Source organism: Amblyomma maculatum, unplaced genomic scaffold (genome assembly GCF_055883805.1).
Source record: "Amblyomma maculatum isolate TAMU_Amacu unplaced genomic scaffold, ASM5588380v1 scaffold_19, whole genome shotgun sequence".
In the NCBI taxonomy this organism is placed as follows: domain Eukaryota; kingdom Metazoa; phylum Arthropoda; class Arachnida; order Ixodida; family Ixodidae; genus Amblyomma; species Amblyomma maculatum.
Window position 1 is genome coordinate 1 of NW_028146744.1, and position 20,422 is coordinate 20,422.

General features: G+C 41.2%; 1 protein-coding gene and 2 long non-coding RNA genes across 4 annotated transcripts; 1 reads left to right on the plus strand and 2 right to left on the minus strand.

Annotated features, from left to right (window-relative positions):
* Positions 1 to 2,349: 2,349 nt before the first annotated feature.
* Positions 2,350 to 5,734, plus strand: LOC146171548 (uncharacterized). The gene is made up of 2 exons (XR_014702796.1): positions 2,350 to 3,205; positions 3,582 to 5,734. It is a non-coding gene; the product is annotated as an uncharacterized LOC146171548 (long non-coding RNA).
* A 142-nt stretch (positions 5,735 to 5,876) lies between these two features.
* Positions 5,877 to 10,335, minus strand: LOC146171549 (uncharacterized). Its single transcript, XR_014702797.1, has 3 exons — positions 10,208 to 10,335; positions 9,909 to 9,974; positions 5,877 to 6,162 (listed from the first exon to the last, which is right to left on the minus strand). It is a non-coding gene; the product is annotated as an uncharacterized LOC146171549 (long non-coding RNA).
* A 3,190-nt stretch (positions 10,336 to 13,525) lies between these two features.
* LOC146171550 (uncharacterized) lies at positions 13,526 to 20,225 on the minus strand. 2 transcript variants are annotated; one of them, XM_084586396.1, is made up of 5 exons: positions 20,087 to 20,225; positions 19,377 to 19,603; positions 18,981 to 19,140; positions 17,916 to 18,012; positions 13,526 to 16,058 (listed from the first exon to the last, which is right to left on the minus strand). In XM_084586396.1, exons 2-5 carry the CDS (start codon positions 19,578 to 19,580, stop codon positions 16,007 to 16,009), a joined length of 513 nt encoding a protein of 170 aa, XP_084442522.1. In that variant the 5' UTR covers positions 19,581 to 19,603; positions 20,087 to 20,225; the 3' UTR covers positions 13,526 to 16,006. The 2 variants fall into 2 exon arrangements, with proteins under 2 accessions (XP_084442522.1, XP_084442521.1); XM_084586395.1 differs by lacking the exon at positions 20,087 to 20,225 and having other exon boundaries at positions 19,377 to 20,063.
* Between the last annotated feature and the right edge of the window lie 197 nt (positions 20,226 to 20,422).

The window sequence follows — 20,422 nt, forward strand, 5'->3', positions numbered from 1 at the left end:
GCAGCAGACGGCGCCCTTTGCCACCTGCAGCAAGCCTGAACAATCCAAGCCTAGTTGCATTAAATCCGTTTGTTTTGGTGCTCGCATGGAGGAAGGAAACAACTGCTCGTGTTTGCTGGTGTTCGGTCATGTGCTAGAATTTGCTCCTGCTATCGGTGCAACCTGCCCACGTTACGTTACATCATGCCGACAGCATCCTTCACCCTTCACGACAGGCAGCTTTTAAGCACCCTATCATGGGATGAAATTGAAGACATGCGTAGATTTCAACGGGAGCGCGATATTCCAAAGCCTCGAAGGAACTTACGTGAGCGTGGTACCCTTCAACATCGGCGCCAACAACAACACAGTGTTCAACAGGAGTTTTAGATTCTAGAAAGAGAATTTCGGAGAGCTGCAGTTAGCCCTCCTAATTCCAAATGAGGTCATCAGTGCGCAGCGTGTCAGGGTCTCCGGCTCCGAGGCACCTTGGCACAGATCGATTTTTACTTCGGTCATCTACTCTACGATATGACAAGTGGCTTGACCTGCAAGCTCTTCAGCGATTATCCGAGGTAAGTAGCGCATGGTGTGGTGGCTGTGGTGGCTTGACAGTTACAAGCCAAATTATTGATAGCAGTGCTTTCTGTGTCAAATAAATATGCCCGCCGAAACATGTAAAGCAAAGCTGACTGGCTGTGGCGTTTCAGTAGTCATCTTTGAATGCGAATTAGCGCCAATCCTGAGGTTCAGAGCTTATCAAAACAGTCTAACACTATAGCGCTTTCAAATTAAAAGCAAATAAAAAAAAAAAGGCCGGAGCGGATTTAAAGCGATAAATTCCTTGTGAGAAGCGGGGCGGGATGTCGTATCATCCCGCGTGCACACTGCTACGCACTCTCGCGCTACTCATTGCACATCATCCCCATCAGCTTCCTTGTGTGCATAAACGCTACCGAGCCTTCTACTCGATATAACTACGTCAAAACCCTACCATTTTGTAGTCGAAAGGCACCAGCGCTCATGCTCCTAGGGATGATGGCATGGGGCCAATGCTCTCTGGCGCGTAACGGCGTTGTGTCGTTTCTAGCAGGCGAGCAGTTTTGGATACTGTAAAACATTAACGATTGCAGTTGACTCGTGCCCAGTCACCGAACGTCTGCTGTAATCACTTTTTTTTTTTTTTTACATCAATTAACTTAGGCACACTTGTGCAAAGGCATATATATATACCCCTGCTCTCCAACTCGGTTGTAGAGCTTTGGGAAGGTGCTCTCTTGTCGACATCGAATTTAGTGAAACTGTTTAACGTCCCTAATGCAACCAGTGCTATGCTGCTTTTCGATCTTGCCTACTAGCACAGCATAAGGTCATCAACATAAACACTAGCACACTTGCCAGTCAATATTTTTTTTTATTAAATTAGGGAAGTCCACGGAAACACAAACTGAGAAATACGCAAAAGGTTGTTATCAGCACAAGTTATTTTTTAATTTGCTTCATGTATTAGAAATACTCAACACAGAAATTTCACAAAATTTTATGCAATAATTTAAACAATGTAAGCAATTTTGGATTTGGCCCTTATCGATATAAAAATCTATATTTGACCCTATTTTGACTGAATGAAATTTTTTTCAGAGTCGTTTCTAGTCTCCTGTAAATGATCATACTGTGAATACAGCTGATGAAGAGTTGTTATATTCATTGTCACACAATCAGCAGCACTGATTTGCTCTAAAGTGAGCAAATAAGTGCTTAGTGGGCTTCTGCTTCAAGCAAAGATGTGAGGCTATTTTCTATTGGTAGAAATTAGTTGGAATGTGTTTAATGAAGAGCTATTTTAATTCAGTGCACCATTGTATTGCCGGGGAATGGTAGATGCACATAGGATGCAAAGCGACAAGACAGCGGCAAATATTGTCGTTTCGGCTATTTGCTTATGTTGCTAAATGCAGAAAGCCGCTGCCAACAGGCTAAACTGAATGTAGTCTTTTATAAGTTATTTTGCTAGCTTTATGCACAAACTGCTTCGTCTGCTGCAGGCCTATGTTCCCAGTGTTTTTATCTTCTGGCTTCAGATTTTCCTGTGATCTCTTCGTATCCTAGGCAGTGATAAGGAAGTAGCTATGGAGAAGCAATAATTGAATTTACACTCGCAGTAGTCCACCCTATCATGCTAAAGCTGAGAAAGAAAGCTGTCAAGAATAAAATAGATTTGGCTCATTTCCATCTGCACATCAGCAGAATCTGGCTCATTTTTGATTTGGCACATGATTTCTGCGCAATTCCTGGTCTTTATTTACATCCTTACTGTCTCAAACCGTTTGCAAAAGTGAGATGTATATATGATCTCTCAATTACAAAAAAAAAAAATAACCTAGCGTAGGTTCTGAATTTCGCTTGCTTTGAAAAAAAAAAAAAAATTAAGTGTCGATGATAGTGTTGAAAAAATCAGGGAGCACTGCGGAATCTACACTGCAGAAATGTGAAAATCTAAGCGTTGCTGGTGCACACGGTGCATCACGTTTGCTCTCATTACTATGAATTAAATGCACCGTCATTATCATTGCTAATGTCATCACTGCTAATTCCAACTTCATTGTCATCGCTACTATCATCCTTACAGTAGACAAGGAGAATTTTGATGTGTGTTTCACGATCCCGAGCGTTGCACAGTTGGCTAAAGCGCTCGGATGGGGATGCGAGGGATAGAGGTTCGGCTCCCAGCGGAAACAGGATTTTAATTTTTTCTGATGGCATCATTATGACGCCATTTGATTGACAGCTATAGTGTGACCAAACAAACGAATGCCGACAGTATGAGCCATTAAAGATTTTCACCTTAAAATTGATGGGCCTGTACAAGGTAACGCTAGTGAACTCTTCCAAAAGCAATGCAATAAGTATTATGCTACGGCACAGTAAAGAAGGTGCACACTGAAAGATTATTTTCTCATGACCACTTTATAGGGACTCTATAAGCGATCGTTGCTTGCAGCCTCTTCAATTTTTCCTCCTCAGGCGGTGCATGCAAAGGAAGGCCCCCGTGCTCAACTGCTGGGGCTTCATCATGGCACAGCAAGGCAAATTTGTCGACCGTCTGTGGCTCAGAAGGAGGACTTCTTTGGGCACAAGTGTAGCCTGTGCAGAAATATCAGGCACTAATGTGTACCAATGCCATAGTCTGCCAGTGGGCAATTTAAAGGCAGGCGTCACGATGCAGGTAAGCCTGTTCAGTCATGTCTTTATTGCAGTAACTAGCTGTAATATGTTTTTCATATTCAGGGAAGTGCATTTCCAAATTAAAGCCTAACATCTCTGCTGCGAAAATTCCACAAGTACTTTTATATTTTTTGAGTTGGTTTTTGGGAAAGGGTACTCAATGACCCACCTCATGAAAAACAGCATTTCATCTGTAAAGAAACGTGGCACTTAAGTATGTGATGCAAGATTGTGTTAGCATGTGGCATTTTATAAATTTGTAGGAAAAAATTGTATCTAAAAACTTGCAACTGTAATTACATCTCATTATACAAAAAGAACAGAGGCACCTGTGTAGACCCGCATTGGTTATATTTTTCATTCTTGCTATCGTTTAGGGATCCTCAAGGAGACGGTGCACTGTGAGAATCTGCAGAAGATCACCATGGGTCATAAATATGTGATCTATAGTGATGCAGCCTACCCCCGATGGCCTCTACTCTACAAGCTGTTTGGAGGTGCCGTACTGCAGCCTCATCATGTTGCCTTCAACAAGGCAATGAGCAGTGTTAGGAAAGCTGTAGAGGGGAGGTTTGGCAGCGTAGCACGGGATTTTTCTTTTATTGACTATTTCAAGAACCAAACTTTGAGATGGTAGCAGGTAGGGGGCATGTATAAAGTTGCGCAATGAACTGCCGAACATCTTTGTACAGCTGTCATGTGTCTATCTACTTTGTCTTGTGTCTGCCTCAGTTGGTCAGTACCTTGTGCCTTTTCAGACATAAGTGTCGGCCTACGTCCTGCGGTCAAAAAATTTGGAACTTTTTTTTTTTTTTTTTTTTTTTTTAGGCTGCCTTTCTCAGTAAAATATGGACAAGCATGGCAAGCAGTGACCATAGTTGAGGCATTTGTCAACAGTCGCAGAATTCATCTCTGTATTCCTTACAGCAATACTTGCAGCATGCAGTGGTGCATATCTTGTAAATAGGGTAAGTGCACTAGGAAACTTGGACACCAGAAACAAGTGGACAGGAGGCTTGCAGACTCACAACTGGATTTTACTAAGTAAAGATGACACATATAAAGTGCACAAAACCGCATGCTCAATGCTATACTTTTGCTTGCTGTATATATGTCCTCTTTCGGTTAGTAAAATACAGTTGTGAGCCTGTGTACGTCCATGTCCACTTCTATTTCTGTTGTCCGTGTTTTCTAGAACAGTTACTCCATTTCCAAGATGAGCATCACTGCATGCAACAATGCTACCCAAAGATTTATGCTGTTCATTTGTTGACACTGTTATGCCGAGATGCAGCTTTATGAATTTTTTTTTTTATGTGAGATGCAGCAATATTTATCTCGATTGATTGCAGCAGTGCATGACTACTTTCTCGTTGTTCTCGTCTCACAGTGTTCAGCATGACATGGTGTGTGCGTGGTGGCGTTTAGGGTGGCGTGTGATAGTGTTCGTGTTCAAATGCAGGGGTTTTTGCCTGAGTGTTGTGTGCAGCGATATGACAGCTTCGGTTCGCCATCTCGCTACTTGGCGAACTGAAAGGACGCGATGACTTTGGTTCGGCGTTGTCTCCCATGCTCCTTTGACTGCGTGACCGTCTACCGGTAGACACCTGACAGCTGTGCTCCGGACCAACGGCTTCACTTGTTCCCAACGCTGACTTTGAACTGTCAGTGGCACGAGATGCTTGTGACCGCAAATATGCACTAGACCACCAGTCTGAACGCTGTACTTGAGTTGTGCCGCGTGGGCCGTCTCTAGTGTTTCACCCGAACGGCTGTGTGTGCGTTTGTGTATTGTCTAGATTAAGGAAAGGTGGCATCTGAGTTATAAAAGTGTCTATATGTGTGAAGTGCCATCTGCTTTGGCGAACGAGGCGGCGAACCACCACAGCTTGTCTTCGTCAGGCCGTCTGACGGCTTCAGTGAGAACCTGTGCTACCAGATGCAAAAAGTGATGATGCCATTTTATGGCTTTTCACTTCATGCCGCTAATTCACAGCTCATATATTCATTGATCGCATGTACTGCTAGAGTCATTATTCAGAGTTTTCTGTACACTACTGAATTAATTGTACTCTCATTGAGCTGTCATGTTGTCATCATGCCCGAGACGCTTTGCATTGTAGCCCCACCCAGTAGTGCAGCCAGAGCTCGAGTTTTACCAACGTTGGCATCAACGAATGCCGCAGATGCCCTCTTCCTCTGTTTCCGCACTCTTTTTTTTTTTCATAAACTAAAGTCGCCTTTGAATCTGCTAGATTTTAACCCTGCAAAACTGTGTCTAGTCAGGCCGAAGCTATCACGCATATCTTTCTTTAGTTGTTTTTTTTGCAGCTGTGGGTTTCATGGATCCTGAAAATCACTTCGTGAGCCCTTATTTGAGAAACGCTAATCTATGATATGCTTTTAGCAATTACCACTATGTAACGGGACATTTTGAATTCCTTTTGGTGAAGTGGTGACCACACTAACAGTGTTTTCAACGTTGTAGCTGAGGCTCACTTGAGAGAGGTTGTGCACATATTTTTTTTTTCGAGTCATTGCATATGTTTACAATTCTAACAATGCAAATATTTCTTAAAATATGCAATTTAAAATTAGTGTAATGCCTTTTGCAGATAATTTTGGACCTGTATTTGCGAAACTGTAGCCTTAGCTACTTATGCACCATAAAATGCAAGAACAGAAACACACCGACAGCATTTGTGTTGCAAAAATGTATTTGGGATTTATTTGGCAAAGTGAACATGGTCGAGAGAGTTTTGGAGAAAATAAACTGGTGCTATCTGCAATGTGATATAGTGCCAGCATAAATAACTCATTCTTTCATCAGTGCAATCAGCATCTTGTCAACTGATTGCCAAGATTTCACCAGCTGATCTTCACATGTCCATCTTCACACGGGGCAGTGTTCGTCACCATGTGCTGCATAAAACATCCGTGTTGTATTCTTCTACCTTCCTGGAATTAAAAGGTGCAGTGTTCACAGAAATTACTGTAAAATTAAAGCTGTTATGAGAAAGCTGGAGGTTGTTTAATATTGCTCTCCAGCTGGCATTGCAGTGAATAACTACGCACATGATTATTCATGAAATGTCTGGGCATATGGCATACCCCTATATCATGGCACAGAAGTGCAGCAGTCTCCTCTTGTGAATGCACCTATCGGGGGTGGGATTGCCGCTCCATTTGCTCCATTCTACTCCAAACTGCTTTTCCTGCTCTATCCTGCTCCAAAATGCAATATTGCTTCAAAACTGCTCCAAACTGGCTGTTTTAATGTTCTACCATCATATTTAGTGCAACACGCAAACAATGTCTTTGCACCAGTAGCAAAGATATAACGCATCTAGCACTGGGCTTAATACAAACGAAATTTTTGTAAGGGAAGGAAGCATGTGGCATAATAAATATTTGTTTGCAAGTAAATTTAATATGAGTCACTGGCGATTGGAGATAATTGCAAAACAAATGCACTGTGCATGTGACATAGCACCTCCTCTCAGCCTTTTGAATCGCCGGTGGAGAGAGAAGCAAGAGCAGCAAGCGAAGCAGATAGGCGCAAACTACCGTGAGTCGTTCGGAAGGAAGCTTGTCAGACTGGAAAAACCACATGAGTTATTCTAATGGTTGTGGTCTAAGAACAAGCAGGCACTTATCGAGCCTCTTTTTCAGTAACAAGCTTGCCGGGCCTACAGCAGACAAAATCATACTTGAATCATTATGGGTTGGTACTCCAAAGATGTCACTCACTAGGAAGCGTCTCAAGAGTGTTGGAAAGCCATACAGGGCCTATTGCCAAGATTTAACAAATGAGCCCCAGCATTGCTCAAGCAAAGAATGATAGAACTATTGGAAGGAGGTAGTGAAGTAAAAATGCTGAAGGATGAAAAGGCTACCCTTCAGTGCCATCTACGTTTCCTGAAGGCAGTACTGACCACTGCTCAGGAATTTATCAGCACAGGCATAGGATCAAAAAGGGATATGCACAAGATAGCAGAAATGTCATGGCCATTAATCTGAGCTCCAAATTAGTGGCATTGCTTGAGTGCATTGAAGTGGTAAATGTGACATTTGAATCTGTCAAGTCAGAATAGGCAAATGCGTTAGGTCACAAGGTCACACTAGGTGTTCAGTTATAAAGCACACCAGCAAGCATTTTGTTTGCTGCTAGTCTGCTCCAAGTTGTTGGCCGTTGTCTTGTCAGAAATGAGTGCGAAGTTGGAGAGGCATTGAACTTGCATAAAAAGGAAGAGCTCATCTTTTTCTGTCAGAAAGAGAAAAACAATTGCTACAATTATCAGAGGCATTTGACCTTGGGAACCTGCTCCAAAACATAATTCAAATGCTCCAAAACTCTTGTCTCATTGCTCCAAAGCTGCTCCAAAACTCTTGTCTCGCTGCTCCCAAAGCTGCTCCAAAATGTTTGAGCCTGCTTCCACCCCTGACCTATGTATCAGACCCATGGATGACTGTCTTTAGTGGTAATGGCACATACCCACGGCGGGGAATAGGCCATGGTATATAGCAAGTACAAAAGGTTCATGGACAAGCAATTGGGTATTTTGATAATTACAAATCTTAAACTAGAATTTCATGGAAAAAAATAAAGGAAAAGAAAAGGCAGTGAATTCTCATTGTAGCAATCTACCTGGTGTGATTATATAGTTGTGAACAAAATTGCTCACGGGTTGTAGGGTATATCCCTTGGCACTTGCCCCGAAGGAGAGGAGAATAAACACAAATAGCATGCCTGACTAATCACCATTTGAACGATCTAACAGTCACTAACAGTGTTTCACAAGGAAGCCTGCTTTGGCCACTGTTGTTGAAAGTGTTCATCAAAGACATTGCCCACATCGACATATCCATTAAATTTGTCGTACATATATAGGGTGGATCTGGTACATATGATATGGGCATGTCCAGAAATCTAAAATATAAATCGAGAGACAAAAAATAATTTTGGGAAACTACTGTCGAGCTCACGCCCTGAAACTCTGCTAGGTCTAATCCGACTAGCTGACGTCGCCCATGTCCAAGGACTCCAGGCCGTCATCTTTGCGGATAAGTTGCCACCTACCTTGCACCTGTTGGATATTTATTAGTTTTGCCACCACCACATGCAGATGACTGTTCTATTATGACGAGCACAGATGCAAACACGTTGACAAAGCAAAGCCTTCCTGTTAACATTATTGTTGTGGTTTCAATCAAACAAACTTAATATAAATTGTTCAAAGACAACGCTAATTATTTTCCCAGAAAAAAAAAAATTTTTTAATCGTGCTTTCAGCAATGAGAGCCGGAACATTACAATTGTAGGCTCGCAGAGAATACTAAGTGTCACGTTCAACAGCAATCTACACTGGAACTTGCCTGTTGCTGGCATATGCAAAATATTTTCCATGGTATTTGATGTTATTTTATGTCAGTGAACGCTCCTTCTGATGCACATTGAAAACAAATTGAATCATTTTTTCACATCAACCAATGCATTAAGACCACAGTGGCGGGTGGAGTAAACAATAATATAATTTTGCCATCCTTTTCTTGAGGATAAATAAAATTCACCAAATGGGTAATTGCGGTAGAAATGTCTCTATAAAATATTACTTCTGAGCTTTTGCGTTGATTATGCACATGCACAGCAGCATGCTGCAATGACCTAAGAGCTGGAAATGCATCACGCGTCCAGGCAAACATCACACAAAAGTGTGAAGCCGCAAAAAGAAAACGCATGTGGTAACTTCCCACGCTTTGCCCGATGATGAATACATTCTGGAGAGGGGTGCCTGATGGCACACCACACAGGAAGATACGGTGGCTGTTTGGGAGAAGAGACATGGCCATAAAACCATTACACTTATCCATTAGGAGTTGAGTTCTACAGATGCTGTTTTGATCCGCTGTATGTGGCATCAGACATGCCCTGTGTTTTTCTGGCAGACAGACTCCTTGTTCGACTATTGCAACACTATCGAAATGAAAAGGGAAGTTTCTATGTCTCCTCGCCTGTTCCCAAGGTATGACTGCAGGAACATTGCTTACCAATACCTTTTGATTGACTGGCTGATTGACCCGGAGAGATGTGCCGTGTTTTATTGGCCAAAGTTCTGTAAGAGGGCTGGATTGATTGTTTAAAGGTTTCTTGTGGAGTAAAAAAAAAAAACAATAGCCCTGGGCAAGAGGCTCAATAGTCTACCATTGCTATGAACTTGCTTTTGACCTTTTGCTGTTAAGACCTTTGAAGTATGTACATAAGGCTGCAGAAGTGCAATCAAATTTTATTGCTTTTGTTCTCTCATCTTCGAAACGTCATTCTTCTCTCAAACCAAAGACTCAGTCATGCCACCAAATGGAGTGTAGGTTCAAAACAGTCTGAGACAAGCATAACAATACACAAAGCATTGCGATGGTCTCGTGAGTGTGCACCATGAACATGAAAATTTGTGAATAATTTGTTCTCCTACTCATTTATTTAATTTATCGCTGCTTTCATAGACCATTGCATTTTGTATAATGCACTGTTGCTGCTGCTGGTCCGTGCATAGTTTTGGCATGAATGCAAAAGCTAACAACTAGGTTCTAGTGCAGTTGTACTAAGCAGTCTTGAGTTTTAAACTATAGTAAGTTGTTAAGGCATTGACATAAATAAAACTTTTTACAAATTGGTGCTGCTCAAAATAACGTAAATATGTCCTCACCCCTCAGGGGCACTGACTGTAGGCTTGGTGTTGACGGCAGCGGCTCCACACTGTGCAGACTTGTGGCTGTGCCATGGAAGCAAGCAAACAAATGAAAGAAATAATTATTTCTGCAGCCATGAGATCTTGGGCTGTTTTCCGGTGCATAACAACATGCACGAGCTTACTTTAGCACTCTGCCTACACCTTGTACACTGCAGTAAGAGAATCAAGACTGAACATTGCAGTGCTTTGTAAATAGCTGTAACATGTTCAACAAGAACATCGAAGAAAGTAATATAAGAAGTGTTGTCGCTTACTATTCCGGGAGTTGTCATGATTGCTTTCATCATCATGAGTCTCTCTGGGCACCATGTCATTCAGGCACTTGCAGGCTCATTTCATCTGAAAGGGAATAACCATATGAGGCACAGATTATTGGTAATTAACTTGCCAACATAATACAGGATCTAATTGTGCAGCTGAAAGTTGTGCCAGGACACTAGAACAGTGCCACGACGCAGACACTGTTGCCTTCATTCAATGCAATGGTCCTTAACAAGGATCCTTTTTTAATTTTCAGGTGTTTTTATAACACAATGAGCAAACCAGTTCAGCCTCTGCGACTTGTAAATGCTAATAGGACTTCCAGTGCCTGAATGTTTTGTCCAACAGCATAAAATATTGGCGCACTTCATTTCACGTGCTGACACAGGGACACAAGTTCATAAGCTTGGAGCAAAAAAAAAAAAATAATAATAAATGACCTCTTGCAATATTTGGCTTCGGCACTGCATTCAGCATGTGCTATTAGCTAATGGTGCCAGAAGATAAAGTAAATCATCTTGCAAACAATTTTCATTTATTGTGGCTCCTGGTGGCTGTGCACATTTACATGCACATGTAAACAAAAGCAGCTACACAACGTGTATTATATTATGCAACTCGAGCCATGCTTAGCAAAAATGCTGAAATATCATGTATCTAATTCGCACAACATAAGTGGCTTTTGACTTTGCGCTGCTATTCCCCAGCAATCGACTAGGCGGTGTTCAGACGGGCGGGCCGTATGTATCGCGGGAAAGCATCATCCACCACCACTCCTACTCGGAGCACACGCGATCGGCAGGCGCCGAGTCACTGCCATTCCGAGCTACTCGAAAGTGCCGTTTTCGTCACATGATAACTAATTGTTCCGCTCGGACAGTCCGCTGTCCAGTCCGATAGTCTGAACAGAGAAGGTAGAGGGTAGTGACTTACCAGAATCATTTTTTTTTTTTTCTGACGCTGGATGGCTTGCAAAGGCCTTTGCGAACGCCTTCATTGCGCAGCGGAGCGAGCGCTCGTTCGCCGTCGGCGGATCCCTAGAAATCGTTGCAACTTCTTTCGACGGCGCCTTCTCCCTGCGCTGTACAGTGTATGTACAGGATGGTGGCGATCTCGAGCTACTTGCTGGTCGTCCGCCGGACTGAAACGCTTGCGCATGATGTTTTCTTGGCACGGCCGGGGCAAGGGTATTACAGCATTTGATGACGCTAATGTGAAAACGGAAGAACTATGTGGCCCGTTGCGCACAGCAGCACTCTACAAGCACTCGTAGCACCATCCCATCGGCGCTTGGCGGCTTGGCTCCATGGCTGCTGAAATCTCATGAGATCTCGCGAGATTACGGCAAGCTGGACGTCACGCGGCATACGTCTCCGGAGTACGTCTCCAGCGCCTGTACGTATCGGCAGTTTTCACGCATGCGCAGTAGGCGTCCGATACGTCTACGTCTGTACGTCTCCGGGAGACGTAATACGTCTCCGGTAAGCTAAATCTCTCTAATGTGAAGAGTGCTCCACGTATGTTTTCAACAGGATAGTTAAGCGGGCGAGTTGGTGATACATCATTAAAAAAACAGCGCAAACAAACGGGGACGACAGGAAGAAACAACAGGAACAGGCGCTGACTCTCAACTAAAATTTAATCGCAGAAAACACAATTATATAAGGTACAGAAAACAATAAAACACCAAAACCAGACCGCACGTGTTACTATGTGATGTCCAGATATGCAACTTCGCAGTCACGCAGGAGCAGGGAAGGTTTGCTGACACACAATCTTTCTTTCTTGGCCATATTATACGCCTCGATGATTTCCCTGGTCAACTGGTCGGGGTGTTTGTACAAAATGTCAGTATAATGTAAAGACGGAAAACAGGATTGACACTCACGGCAATGATCAACTAGATTAGTGGAGCGATTAGATTCTAATGAGTTAAGATGTTCTCTGAGACGTGTGTTAATACATCGTCCCGTTTGCCCAATGTATATCTGTCCACAGGACAACGGACCTTTGATCCTTTTAAGGTACCAAACTCTGAGTGTGTCGTCAAGTTCTTACAGGAGCAAAACCCAGGCTCATGCTCAGCTTTTAGCATAGACGTGGTAGATTTGTTTTACTCTCTGCCGCACAAGGAAATGATGACTGCTGTTTTTGATTGCATCACTTCGGACAATGATGAGGAACAATTCATAAGTGGTTGCGGTATTTCAGTGTCTGGGTTCCTTGAGCTGTTGTCGTTTTATGTGAACTCTACCTTTGTTGAATGGGAAGGCACACTCTATTCCCAGAAAGCGGGCGTTTGTATATATATATATATACAAATTGTTGCTGAAACATTGCACCAATATTACCTTTTTAGGTTGCACCAATGTGGCTAGCGTCCTCCTTTGGCAATGTCAAGACGACATACATAAAGAAACATTGCTGCGACGTCATCTACAACATTGTGACCACGTTTAGCATATGTACAACAACATTGCAGCAAAGTTTAGTACACATTCATAAAACATTAAAATCAAACATTAGTCACGTCTCCACAACATTCAGGGGACATGCTTGTGTGGCACACATGCAGTTCATACTAGACGAAGTTCCACGAAAGTGCTGCACTAAAAGACCACACTAAAGGAGGGCATGTAGAAACATTGTGGGTGCAGTTAACTATTCATTTTTAATGCAGTTCTTTTTACATAATGCAGCGTTTTTAGAACGCATGGCAGGAAGCGGTAAAATGATAGCTAGTTTAGTAAGCGGGGTTTAATGTCCAAATCATAAAGGTGCTTAAGCTGTAAGAGACCATAGTTGAGTTCTCTGGATAAATTCGACCACCTGAAGTTCTTCAATATGACATTTCGCAATACCTAGGACATTGCATTTTTATCGGAATGTGGCTCTCGTGGATATGTTTGAACCCACATACTTTTGCTGGGAAGAAAGATATTTATCGTGAACGAGTTTTTCTGTCAGTTATGAAGCATGAATAATGCTTTCCTGATCTAAACCACATATTAATACAAAGTTGGGCAATGTGCAGCAAGGTGTAATTGTAGCAGAGAAAGGTTTGGTTTATGGGGTTTAACGTTCCAAAGCGAATCAGGCTATGAGAGACGCCGTAGTGAAGGGCTACAGAAATCTAGACCACCTGAGGTTCTGTAACGCGTATCGACATCGCACAGCCCACCGGCGCATTGCTTTCCGCCTCCATCAAAAAGCAGACGCCATAGCCAGGATTCGATCCCGCATCCTTGGGCACAGTAGTCGAGCGCCCTAACCACTGCACCCCCCCCCGGCAAGGCTGTAACAGAGATAGATTGAAATACAAACAGAAATATTTATTCGTCATAAAAAAATGTTTGGCACTTAACAGATACAAAGATCAGAAAAATGGCAACAAACTGTTTGCCGTTGGAAGTTAAAAGCTTGTAAAGAACACAAGGAAGACAGCAAAACTAAAGCGCTCATTTACAGTTGCATGAGAAGTACTGGTCAAAAAAATGCAAACAATAAGTAATGTAATGTAAAATTCAAGGAGACACTGGCTGATAGAACCATTACAAAATACGGGTTAAGGTAAACAAACCATACACTGAAGTTCGTCAAATAAAGCTTGGGAGCAATTTGCCATGTTACAGACATCCCTAGTACAGCTCTAGTTACATTACTACATTCACTAGGAAACAAAGCACAGCAAAATTTCTCAACACCGATAACAAGGACAATATAGGCAATGATCAATTCAAATAGAAAGCAATGAAATTGCCGGAGCATGAAATCCTGACTGCATTACTACAGTGAGTTTGCTGGTGATGTACTGTAGGAAGCAAAGGTGCAGGGGAAGGGGCCAGTATAGAGCCAGACAACTACATCATCACACCGTCCTCGGGTGGTGTTTGGGACCAATCGGAATGATGGGGACCCTTTTTTACCTGCCAGCCAGCATGCCACTTTCCTAACAAAGAGCTCTCTAACAGTTATCTTATTCCAGACGTATAAAAAATGCAGGCTTTCCTGCATGCACCAAGCACAGTACAGTAAAGATGCAATGGATGTTATATACGCAGCATAGAATGAATAGGTAATAATAAATCTTGGTCGAAATGATGCTGATTCCCCTCACCAGTTAAATACTGCTGCTAGAGACTAGAGGCACTGTTAAGCAGCAGATTTACTGAGAAAAATTCAGATCATTATTTTACAAAATAAAAAAGCTGGCTTGTTTACAAAACCAAGCAGACAGCAATGAACAGTATATTAATAGCACAGCGTGAAACGGTAAGGATAAAAATTGACTGCGATGCAGGCTATTACTGCTAGGAACTAGAGGTAGTAATAACAAGTAGGTGCATTGAAAAAACTTCTCAACTTTTTTGGAAAAAAAAAAGATACGATACAAGTTTGCTTAAAAGAAACGCAATGAAAAGCATACAAACAGCATAGTATAAAGTTGTAATAATAAATATTGTAATGATACCAGTTGACTACACCGGTTAAATATTCCTTCTAAAAACTAGAGGCAGCGACTGGCAGCGCGCATTGAAAAAACTTCACAACACTCTTTTGTGAAAAAAAAAATATATATATATACGATACAAGCTTCCTTAAAAGAAATGCAAACGCAATGAAAAGCATACAAACAGCATAGTATAAAGTTGTAATAATAAATATTGTAATGATACCAGTTGACTACACCGGTTAAATATTCCTTCTAAAGACTAGAGGCAGCAACTAGCAGCGCGCATTGAAAAAAGTTCTCAACACTCTTTTATGAAAAAAAAAAGAAAGGATACGATACAAGCTTGCTAAAAGGAACGCAATGAAAAGCATACAAACAGCATAGTATAAAGTTGTAATAATAAATATTGTAATGATACCAGTTGACTACACCGGTTAAATATTCCTTCTAAAGACTAGAGGCAGCGACTAGCAGCGCGCATTGAAAAAAGTTCTCAACACTCTTTTATGAAAAAAAAAAAGAAAGGATACGATACAAGCTTGCTAAAAGGAACGCAATGAAAAGCATACAAACAGCATAGTATAAAGTTGTAATAATAAATATTGTAATGATACCAGTTGACTACACTGGTTAAATATTCCTTCTAAAGACTAGAGGCAGCGACTAGCAGAACGCATTGAAAAAACTTCTCAACACTCTTTTAAGAAACGCAATGAAAAGCATACAAACAGCATAGTATAAGTTTGTAATAATAAATATTGTAATGATACCAGTTGACTACACTGGTTAAACATTCCTACTAAAGACTAGAGGCAGCGACTAGCAGCACGTACACAAAGAAAAATTAAGATTATTCTATTATGGAAAAGAAAAAACATTCGCTGCAGCAACACTGATTCACCACAACAGTGAAATAGTGCTGCCAGGAACTAGAGATAGTGATAGAAAGTAGGTACACTGATAAAAAATCTAAACACTCTTGAGAAAAAAAATAGGAATACAAGCTTGCTTAAACAATGAACAGCATACATACAGCACAGCATGAAGAGTTAATAATAAATAAATGCTGCAATGATACCAGTTGACCACACCGGTTAAATACTGCTGCCAGGGACTAGAGGCAGTGAAAAGAACACTTTTGTGATCGCTGTTTCATGAATAAAAAAAAGATGCAAGCTTGCTTCCAGAAAGCACAGTGAAGTAGAAACTATAAACAGTACACAAGCAGTAATAACAAATCTTGTCGGCAATAGTAGTTTCACCACACCAGTTATATATCGCTGCTAAATAATAGAGGTAGCAACATTGCCTGTATAAACCTTGACTGATGTACTGCTCTTCATTCCACTGGTTCCATGTCAGCTTCAGCTTGTACCAATCTGGCAATCTCCCTGAAACATAAAGGAAACAAGCTGCTTCTTGAAAGTAATGATGCCTTCTGTGACACCAACATGTATACCTAATTTTAAGCTTTGAAAGGTAACCAGAGAAAAGTGTAGCTTTATTATTAAGCAGTTGAGGAGCGACCTATACCATAATATATATATAGTAGCCTATGAAATTCTTATAAATTTACTTTTATGACCATGCTGCAAAATGTGAACTCGAATGTAAAGAGCAAGAGCATGTTTATATTTTCTTTAAAACTAAATATGCCCTGTTAGATACCACTGACAGAATGTGCTGTAGGTAATGCTACAGGAAGAAACACAAGGAATACCCAGTGCATTTGTGGCCTTTAGGAATTATGCACACGCCTTCAGTCTAGTGCATGGCTTAAATGAGCTTGCAGCTTGGGTTCTTTTGGTCCAACATAAATGCAGCAAAGAGGTGACAGCAAGAAAAAAGACAACATAAGTAGCTTCTATTTGTAGTTTTAACCAGAACCACATACATTCTGTCCTTCTTTTAAGCTGCTTGTCATGAACTTCTGCTTCTCGAAAATCTTTCTATTAATATAAAACAGCACAACTTCTCGACTTCTGTATTACCTATGCGGATCATTCACAAGCAATTACTTCTTCATGCTGTGTGGCAAGTGGGTAAGTAGCATATAGTGGAAGCTAATTAACCAGTGCCATGACAAGCATAGCGGCAGCTGCCTCCTCCCTACCCCTCATGAATTTCAATACATGCAACTAAAGTAAAAGCTCATTATTTTTCAACCCCCATTAATTCAGATATCAGAGTAATTCAAATTGTCAGCACTGCCCCGCAGCCAACACCCATCTACTATGTCTCGAATGCTTGCCAATTCAGGCATTACAGGTCTCACAATGATTAATTCCAATAAGATCCCAAAAGCAGGTCAAATCTAGGTATTATGCGCACAGAACTAGTTGATTGTGAAAATAGCTCTTTTAAATCAGGAACAGCATTCTGCAGAGATGACTGTGCATCTCTGACGTGTGCACAAGAGCAAGAGTGACAAATGGATGGCCTTGATTCTGACCCAAAGTACGTCAAACGCTTAATTTCGGCTTCATATTTAGGAGCTGCGGCTACTGGCTGTGCGTCAGCAAGCCCACCAAGACTAGCTGCATGCCATTTTGGATGCTCGCCGACAGCCATGTTGGTGGCATTGATTACTTCTCTTCCTTCCATCCGCAATGGTTATTTCAATACACCAACACTGTGTGTTCATCAAGTGCCAGCCAGATGCCGTGCAGTAGTCTCCTCACACACGGTGAAGCCCCTTATGAGAGGGTACCACCACTATTGTCTTGCACTAAGAATGATGCCAAGGAGGCTTGTACCATTTTAGAGCAGTTTTGCTCTCATGCTCTAGGCAGTGTGTGCACAAAATAGAAAAAATGCAAATGCAAAAAATTGCTACTGACATGCTGTTCTCCAACAGGTGACCATTTCCAAGTCTTTCAAAATAAATATATTGCGAAGCAAACAGTTCCTGTACATTTTTTAAAGTTATTGAATAATTCAAGCTTCAAATAATTTAGGTTTTTCCACCCTCTGAATTTTCAATTAATGAACCTTACTGCCTACAAATGACTATAAGGCAAAGGCAATAAGCCTCAGAACTATTCTTAAGCAAAAGCAATGACAGAAAGGTAGAATTTGTGAAACCATACAGCGTGGTAGAACAGTAAAGAAATGTGCGAACACCAGCATTTATCTTAATTTGTTCAAACTCTGATGCCATCTTCATTTGTGCTTGTGTGTTTTTCGCATAATTTGCTGTAAGGAGATATCAAAGAGAAAAAGAGAAAAATACTGAAAAAATTTCATACCGCTTTTTGCATCTAGAAGGAGCATACCGAAGCCAGTCTGCTACGCACATCTGGATCTGACAGTCCGTTGCCTTAGGAAATGAGCTTCGAAGTGTCTCTGCAAGGAATAGCACAATTTAATTGCTTCCGGATACCACTGGGGTACTTGCTCTCCATTACAAATACTTACACAGTTGAATATACCACTGGTACAAAGTTTGACCACTTTCGTAAGAAAAAATTATTCAGAAATGTTAGGCATTAAGAAACAGTCAGAAATAGACAATTTATTTTGCATAATATCAAAGCTACTTACTTAGTACTCAGAATGGTGTTTTTTATGTCTACAATATGCCTGTACTGATCAATGCAGCAAAACATACTCTGTGCAATTTTTTTTTTTCATGAAAATTTTTCAGCAATGCCATGCAAGTCTATTTTAGAATGCTACAAGGTGAACCTGGTTTTACATGCTTGTAGCAAATATGACAGCAACTGTACATGCACTTAGGTACAAAGTTTGTGATCATTCTAGTAAAGCAGTGGTAGCCAACATGAGGCGCGAGCATTTGCTAAAAGGAAGACAATGTGATGTGACATCCCGACATACAGAACTCGTTTCCACGCCTAATGTGAAGTGCCCTACACCTTTCTGGCATGATTTTTAGCAGATGCAATGTAGCAACATGTAGACATGTTCTAGGCATATTTGTTACACACGAAAAAGATTCCTCATATTATTTTTTGGGGTACCTGAAAGACCAGACGGCTTAGACTCCAAGGCTTCTATCATTACATGCAAGTAAGCCCTATGAGAACATATGTATTCCAACTACATTTGTTCACTCCTTCTATACTAACAAGCTGCAACGTACAGACTCGTTCTTAAAAACAGGATGCCACAAATTACATAATGGAGCTATATAAACAAATCACAAGGTTTTGTCCCCAGTGATAGCTGAAATGACAAATAGTTTTGAGTAGAGACGCATGAGTAGACTGCGGTTGTTAGAATTCTGAGCTAACAGACTAGGAAATATTAAACATTTGCTCAGAGCACATAAATAAAAGCAGAGCAATGAGTACCTGTTATGACAGAAAGCAGCTGAAGGCCAATAAATGACCGCTTCCCTTTTCTTCCGGTCAGTGAGAAGTCTCGTGCCAAGCTGTCACAAATGCACTTTTTCATAAGCTGACGTAAGGCATCTTTAAGTGATGATCCCCCTATGTGCGAGAGGTGTGCCACCTTAAAACAGAAACATGCACAATGGTGAAAAAGTCAGCAAAAAGAAAGGGTACATAATAATTACGAAAAAACCTAAAGGCTAATGACTCTAGTACTATGCTTCTAAAACCAGCACAGAACTACTGATTACGCATTCAAGTTCAAATGCCACTGTGACTTTGCAATACTTAAAACAGTTGTTCATCTGAGTTCTAAATGCTTAGGAATATAATTTATAATTTTAATGCTACACTCACTAGGTCAGATCTCTTTTTTGCAACACGGAGGTGCTGCTCAAGTTGTTCAAGGCTTGAGTGCGTTGAAAGAGGAAGCAAGTCAAGAACAGTGCTATCCACGGGTTCTGCTGCTGCTGTCGTTGGTTGCAAATGCAGCATGATGTTCTGTAGGTTCTTCAGTATTTTCAGCTGCTCATTCATCAAGACTTTCATTTCCTTCAGCATTCTTATTGTCTTCAGCTGCAATGCTAAAAGATGTGAACAAACCTCCATTAGAAAAACAGGACATTACTAGTTCATTATTATTTGTTAAGCATTTTCTAAACTGCTCAGAATGCCTGTAAAGAGTTAAGGAACACAAACGCTGCAGTGACAAATCATGAAAATCAAGGGCTGCCTGATCATTATCATTAAGCAAACATTCCTTGTTGACAAGCATGTTGTAACTTTAAAGCAGTGCCCTTTTCAAGTTACAATTTACAATACACATACAATGTCAAAAATATGCCACTACAAAAATAAGTTTAGTATGTATTAAGCCACATCTCTTAATCTACTGTGCTCTCAAGACTGCCTTGAAATGAACCTCCATGATGTTATCATTCTGCATATATGCAATTGTGATAAACACTCCTGCTGCTGACACAAGCAAGTTCTCAGATTTGCAATGGTATTAAGATCATATATGACATTCATATTGTCACATAATTGATAATGAATGTAGCCCTTACGGCTTCTATGTGATTTGCCTTGCTGGGATGCTTGACTGTCTGATTGAAGAGGCTGCAGGCACTAGTGAAGCTGAGGCATGGTCCTTAGATTTAGCTATTTTCGGGGGTGGTGGCTGCGGAACAAAAATAGGGCTTGGATGTGACAAGTCTGGAAGAGGCACATCACAAGTAGTGTCGTCACTGTCGCTTTCATCAGGCGTTGCACTGGCCTCCTCTTCCGTTTTTGCCGCACATTTTCAGAATCAGAACCCAGGTCTGATGTCAAGGTAGCTTGCAGTTCCTTCTTTCTTGCTAGATCGTAGCTATCTAGTAAACATTAAACAGTGCAAAATCAAA

Coding starts and splice junctions, on each gene's coding strand:
- LOC146171550 (XM_084586395.1), bottom strand. CDS start 19,628: ATGGAGGTTTGTTCACATCTTTTAGCATTGCAGCTGAAGACAATAAGA. Junction 18,013..18,980: donor GCTGCTTTCTGTCATAACAG/GTACTCATTGCT, acceptor TATTCCTTGCAG/AGACACTTCGAAGCTCATTT. Junction 16,059..17,915: donor CCTTCTAGATGCAAAAAGCG/GTATGAAATTTT, acceptor TTTATGTTTCAG/GGAGATTGCCAGATTGGTAC.